At 45.9% G+C, this 7,000-nt stretch overlaps 1 protein-coding gene across 1 annotated transcript in view; it reads left to right on the forward strand.

The window, feature by feature from the left end:
- Nucleotides 1-6,911, forward strand: part of LOC108793337 (serine/threonine-protein kinase Nek6-like) — an 8,778-nt gene extending 1,867 nt beyond the window's left edge. Inside the window, exons 2-4 of the mRNA XM_018564251.1 lie at nucleotides 2,661-3,812; nucleotides 5,732-5,929; nucleotides 6,607-6,911. Of these exons, the coding sequence (XP_018419753.1) occupies nucleotides 2,681-3,812; nucleotides 5,732-5,929; nucleotides 6,607-6,776 (1,500 nt within the window). The 5' untranslated portion in view covers nucleotides 2,661-2,680 and the 3' untranslated portion in view covers nucleotides 6,777-6,911. The remainder of the gene's footprint in view (nucleotides 1-2,660; nucleotides 3,813-5,731; nucleotides 5,930-6,606) is intronic.
- Nucleotides 6,912-7,000: the final 89 nt, after the last annotated feature.

A 7,000-nucleotide genomic window follows, 5' to 3' on the forward strand; every position in this document is an offset into this window, starting at 1 on the left:
GGGGGGGTAAAAAGCCCCCCCCCCCCCCCCTCATAGTTCTCCTTTAAAGAGCAGACCAATTGTTCTTCTGTAGCTCTTGGTCTACTGAGTGAGCTTTGGGCAACACGGGCGACCTTCAACCTCGGAAAGACGTCCTAGAGCAAAAATTGCCCTTTTGTGCCACTGCAGGTGATTGTCGGTTGATCATTAGTAAATTAGTCTCATGAGGTTCACTTGAAGAAAAAAAACATCTAGGGACAGATATAACCCCTTCGCTGGATGACATTTAGTTTGCTTAAGCATCGTGTATCATAAATAATTCTCACACATTTTCCATAAAATACTTACAGGGTTATTCACTAAGCTGCCAAAGGCAGCCGAGTGAATGGCCGAGGCCGAAGTAAACAGAGCCGAATGACGTTCGTCTATTCACTCCGGCTCAGTGCGGCTGATTTTAGCCGTACATCGGCTGCCTTCGGTCAGCCGAACATGCTCTGCATGTTCAGCTGAGCCAAAGTGCAGAGGCACTTCGACTCAGCCGATCCAACATCTGGATCGGCTGAGCCGAGGCTCCGGCAGCTCACTCGCTGCCGTTCGTCCCTATTCACCTAGGGGCCGAACGGCAGTGAGTGAATACCTGAATATTTTATATCTAAAAATATCTATAGAACTTACATGTTAAAGCTTATGTGGGGTTTTAAGTGATTGGGTTTACACCTACTGTACTTTAAAGGCCCATTCAAGACTATTGCCCTGCAACATGAGTAGGGCTGCAACAACTAATCGACATAATCGATTATAATCGATGATTGTAAAAGTTGTCAACTTTTTCAATCATCGATTAATCGGCTTCTGATTGGTTGGCCCTGTTCACGGCTCCACACACGCTGCGTGCCACACCTCGTCCCCACCTCACGCTCGCCGCCGCCAGACCCGCCCGCATCCACGCTCCACACCTCCTCCCCGCTTCACGCTCACCGCCAGTCCACATCCATGATCGGCACAGGGACGCGGTGAGAAGAAGTAAGGAGGAGCAGGTGTAGAGAGAATTACAAATCAAGGAATAATACATTATACAGCACAATGCAGAATACCACCAGCTATAGAGGACTACAAAACCCAGCAATAGTACATTATACAGCGCAATGCAGAATACCACCAGCTATAATGTACTGTTGCTGGGATTTGTAGTCCTCTAGCTGGTGGTATTCTGCATTGTGCTGTATAATGTACTATTGCTGGATTTTGGAGTCCTCTTTAGCCGATGCCATTCTGCATTCATTGCTGTATAATTTTTTTCACTTTTCATTTCACTATATTGTTACCCACACTTTTTTTTTTTCTTTTTTACTTCCACCGCTTCAAGTTTGCTCCTGTGATGGACTGCAATCTCAATACAAACTAGTAGTCCCATCACTGGAGCCATTTTTTAAAATGTATTTTATTTTTTATCCGATTAACCGATTAATCGAACGTAATAATCGGCTATCTAATCGATTTTGAAAATAATCGTTAGCTGCAGCTCTAAACATGAGTAACCAAAACAGTGTGGTACTCATTTATTTTGGCACCCCAACGCATCAAGTCAACCCCCCACTTACTAGAAACACCTGAATTCGTTCACTTGGAGCGGTTTCCACATATTTTTGGCCATATAGGTAGGTGTGATGTCCAAGTGTACACCAATTTTGGCCATGTTGGTAGGTGTAATGTCCAAGTGTACACCAATTTTGGCCATATTGGTAGGTATAATGTCCAAGTGTACACCACTTTTTGCCAGTAGGTAGACGGTAGGCCATCTGGAAGGAAGCACAAAGAGAAGGGCGCCTTTCCTGGTGCAGATGAGTTCATTCAATAACGGGTAAAAACTAACATGGAGGTACTCAGAAGAGTAGGACAATGAATGAAACGGAGCAATAAGGAGATCCGTATGGCATGTCCTCTGTGCCGGTGTGTAAGATGTCAAAGCGTTTCCGGGGCACGCGCCCTTCTTCAGAACATCACCAGGGCAGATGAACAGATGTTCTGAAGAAGGGGGAGTGCCCCGGAAACGTGTCGACATCTTACACACCGGCACACAGAACATGCCATACGGATCTCCTTATTGCTCCGTTTCATTCATTGTCCTACGGCTTGTTTACATCCTACTCTTCTGAGTACCTCCATGTTCGTTTTTACCTGTTATTGAATGAACTCATCTGCACCAGGAAAGGCGCCCTTCTCTTTGTGCTTCCGTCCAGATGTCCCAGTCTCCCTGACTGTAGTGGGGCTACGTCCTATACGTGCATATTACCACATCCCTTTGAGGAATGATTGTCTCTGGCGCGTTTGTATGACATTTTAGATGGTAGGCCAGGTATACACCAATTTTGGCCATGTAGGTAGATGGTAGGCCAGGTATACACCAATTTTGGCCATGTAGGTAGATGGTAGGCCAGGTATACACCAATTTTGGCCATGTAAGTAGATGGTAGGCCAGGTATACACCAATTTTGGCCATGTAGGTAGATGGTAGGCCAGGTATACACCAATTTTGGCCATGTAGTTAGATGGTAGGCCAGGTATACACCAATTTTGGCCATGTAGTTAGATGGTAGGCCAGGTATACACCAATTTTGGCCATGTTGGTAGTTGAACCATGTACAATATGCTAATTATAACATAATATGTTTGTGCTCCAGATGCAGATACATGACACGCCATGGAGAAGTATGAGATGATATTAAAAATTGGCAGAGGAGCAACAGCTGAAGTTTTTCTCATGAGGAACACAGAGACCAGGAAAACGTATGCTGTGAAGAAAATCAAAGTAGATGCGAGTAAGCGTACCAGAACTAAAGACTCCATACTCCACGAAGCAGTTATCATGGGCAAACTTATCCACCCGAACGTTGTGGTGTGCCATGAATACTTCTGCGATCTGGAGGACGAGTATGTTTTTATCGTCCAAGATTACTGTGATGGAGGGACATTAGATGATCACATCAAGCAACGGAAAGGTGTCCTCTTCCCAGAAGACACCATCATGGACTGGTTTATCCAGTTGACCATGGCCATTCAGTATATCCATTCCTTGAAAATTCTTCACAGAGATATCAAAACTTCAAACGTCTTCCTTACCAAAAAGGGAATGATCCGGCTCGGGGATTTCGGCATCTCCAAGATTATGTCCAACACTACGGATATGGCAAGCACGTGCGTGGGAACGCCCTATTATCTCAGTCCGGAGATGTGTCAAGACGTTCCGTACAGTTCCAAATCGGACATTTGGGCTCTGGGATGTTTACTTTACGAAATGTGCGCCTTGAAACCAGCCTTCGACGCGACAAACCTATTAAGCCTGTTTTACAAAATTGTTTACGAGAACTCTCCCCCGCTGGCGGACAGCTACTCTGCCGATTTACATCTGTTGGTCGAAACCATTCTGGACAAATGCCCCGAATCCAGGCCGAGCGCAAATAGCATTTTAAGTTCAGCCTTCGTTCAGGAACATTTGAAACAATTTATACAGAAGCACGAATTTCATTTGTATAAGCAAAATTTGGTGAAGAAAGAAAATGGCGACGTTGGCGCGTCGGAAAATCGGAGCAAAACATCCATGGCAAGTCGTGATGTCTCCAAAGAAGACTTTAGGTCTAAATCTGCCCCGCCGAGCTCTCACAGGCTGATCGTTGGATCTTGTGAATTGTGGGATCCCGAGGAATTATCGGGCACTGCAGACGGATCCGACTACTCTGAGGACTTTGACAAAGACAGTCTGGCCTCTGTTGAGGAAGACCTGGAAGAAGAAACTTGCATGGGGTGTCCGAATGAAGAGATTCCAGAGGAACTTGGTAAGCCTCCAATGTGGCTCTGTATTGTAATATAGCCGGTTGGGTGACTTTATGTGCCATTGGGAATTATTTTCAGAACTACTATTGAAACCAGGTTCTAGTATTTGATGGCTAATACAAACATTTTAAAGGAGCACTATGGGGTCAGGGCTTTTCCCCATAGTTCTCCTTAGGGTAACGGGAGGACACAAACTAGCGTCCTCCCATCACCCTAAGCTCAGTATACCGCGAGCTACAGCTCCTCCCCTCCCCTGTCACGGCAGAGAGCCGATTTACTGAGCCGACCTGTGACAGTCTCATTGTCACAGGTCGGCTAGAACTATGAGGTGAGTGAAAAGCACTCACCTCATAGTTCTCCTTTCAGACCCCGTTCACATTGAGCGGTTTGCAAATCGTGCGTTTGTCGCGCGATTTGCATTTTGCGCGTTATCGCGCGTTTTGTCACGCGATATCGCGCAAATGCTTGCATTGAGCAAGTGAGAATCGCGCCAAAATACGCTCCAAAAAGGGTCCTGCTGTAGCGACACACGACCCGCGACAGCAGGACCCTTTGCCCCATTGAGATGCATTGAAGAGCGATATCGCGCGGTAAATAGCCGCGATATCGCGGGAATTACCGCGCGATAAATCGCTCAATGTGAACGGGGCCTCAAGCAGCTCTGTTGCCCCATTCTAAAATATAAAATCAGGGCACCCTGTAAAAGAAGAAGTTTAAATCTCCGGGCAAAGATATTCCCGCTAATGTCACTCCCTCCTATCCCCTTCTAACCCATTCAGCTCTTTCTAAAAAGAAAAACCTTATGAAGGCTTTTTTTTTCTGAACTAAGCCCACCATCCATGTTCCTCGAGGTTCCCAAATAAAGGGAGTGATCACACCCCTGCAGTCTCCTAGATCCCACTGCTAAACAGCCAAAGTGAAGTGTCCACTTCACCCAGTGTTTTTTTTTCTTGCTGTCCGTGTACCATTGGGGAATTTCCCTTCATTTCCTGTTTCAGAGACAGGAAGTTAGAATAAATCTCGCAAAGTGAGAGAAATTACCCTCTTAAACAGTTGTCATCAGAACAATCTCCGTTGGTATCAGGTTGGTGATGGTAGGAGCCCAGACGCGGGGGACTTGCCAGTACGATTGGTACCGCTACTCAAGTAGTCTAGGATAACGCACAATCTCCTGCTTAGTGGTAGCCAGTACAGGGGCAGACCAAGAGCACGGTAGCAGAATCCGAATCCGGAATCGAAGTCGTAGAACGTAGCAGAGGTCGGGGCAGGCAGCAAAGTATCGGGGTTACAGAACGGGCCAGGGGTAAGTAACAGGAATTTGAACAGGTATAACGCTAGGCACTGAAAGGATAAGCTTAACAATAACTAAACACAGAATCACTTACCCTTCCTGCTTATACACCTGTTGGCGTTGAGATGACATAATTTCCAGGGGCTTAACACTTGCTTGAAGAGGCGTGCACTGTCCCTTTAAGAGGCAGTCCAATACACGTGTGTGCCTCTTTCTGCTGGGCTTTGGATGAAGGGAAGAGCAGACACAGCGAAGCAGCAGCCGTCGGGCTCGGCGATGCGGGGAGCATTACGCCCGGTCTCCGGGTGCACACAATTGCCCTCAGAATTGGAAGATTTCCCCGCTTCCCCTCATCTCTTGTTCTGGGGACAACTCTAAAAATGTTGGATTTCCCCTTATTTTCTTTCTTGGTGACAATGGCCGCCAGTACAAATAGAGGAGTGAATCTCCCCAATGGGGACACCGACACCATTAAAGACTTGGCGGAAGGTCTAACTCTACCCCATTCTATCCAACATGTAAGAAAAGGTTTTGAGTATACATATACTTTCAGGCCCTAGGATTTGCCTAGAGATACACTATAAATCTCATTTTGCTTTGCGTCACCCGTTTTTTATTTCACATTTGTAGGTTCTGGTGACGACGAAGGGCCCGATTATCCCGATGATTTTGAAGAGGTTGAAGGAAACACTCTGGAAATGATGGTGAATAATGCTCGGTCAGCGATGGACGTGTCTGCTGATAATGAAAGCTTCCAAGATGACCAAGAAGATGAGGAGGGCCATACTTTGTCGGAGACTCTGAAGACGCTCTGCCAGCAGTGCATAGGTATGGGACAATGGTCTAGTGACCGATTACCAAGAAAGACGTTCCAGAAGAAAAACAATGCCCAAAAGCTGTCTCTAAAGAGTGCCAACAAGCCTAACCTTAAACCTAACCTACCTCTGATCCATGACATTTAAAGTTCATCTCTGGACTGATATAAAATACACATTTTGACGCAATCAGTGCAAAGATAAGTCTGTCCAAGCCTCCTAGCTCTTTCGAGACAACTTTGCCTAAGCTTGTTTCTTCTCTTGGGACTGTCCTGTCTTTTATGCCTACTTCACCCTAGATTGCCCTTTCCAAACCACTTAACACTGCTCAGGATGATGATGCCACTGCCCATTCCACATTACCAAGTTCAGGTCTGGCAATTGGTCACTCAAGTCAGAGAGTTGTCACATAGAGGAGGTCACATGCTCCCCCACATCTGTTAGAGAAGCGGAGGTCTCAGGCAGAGCTGGACGATGGCAAAGGAGCATGGTTGGGTGAGTATGGATAAGGGGGGACTATTAGCAAATGCCGTCACTCTGTCCTTAATGGGCAAAGTGACAGTATCTCTTTAGGGATCAGGACCTGTTATGGGAGCTAAGAACCTCCCACAGACTCCCATTAGGCCACATATAAAGCCCCGCACATATTTTGTTTTTGGTACATGATCTAGTTATCTGGTCTTTCCCTAGATGACGTTGGTCCAACCTTGTACAACGAACTTTCCAGCCAGTTCCTCAAAGGATTGACACTAGAAGATCTTCAGCCCCAGTTTGAACACAAGATGGGTCCAGACAGACTTGAGACATGCTACCTCCTCTTCAATATGGATCAGGATGCTACTAGACAAACATCTGAGTGATCATCTGTTGGACATTTTCCATAGTTGGAATGCTGAAAGCTCACTCGCCAAGTGCCGATTATTTTCCAGACTTTAGGTTATTGGTTTTATTTTCATATGTTAAGGAACTGTTCTCTTGAATGCAAAAATATGTATTTGTACGTACTGCATTGATAAAGTGCTATCTTCAACCGGTTGGTACTAAAACTACAAGTTCAGTTTGTACATTTGTTCCTTTGTACTTG

The sequence above is a fragment of the Nanorana parkeri genome, unplaced genomic scaffold (genome assembly GCF_000935625.1).
Source record: "Nanorana parkeri isolate BGI_ZX_2015 unplaced genomic scaffold, ASM93562v1 scaffold740, whole genome shotgun sequence".
NCBI classification, from domain to species: domain Eukaryota; kingdom Metazoa; phylum Chordata; class Amphibia; order Anura; family Dicroglossidae; genus Nanorana; species Nanorana parkeri.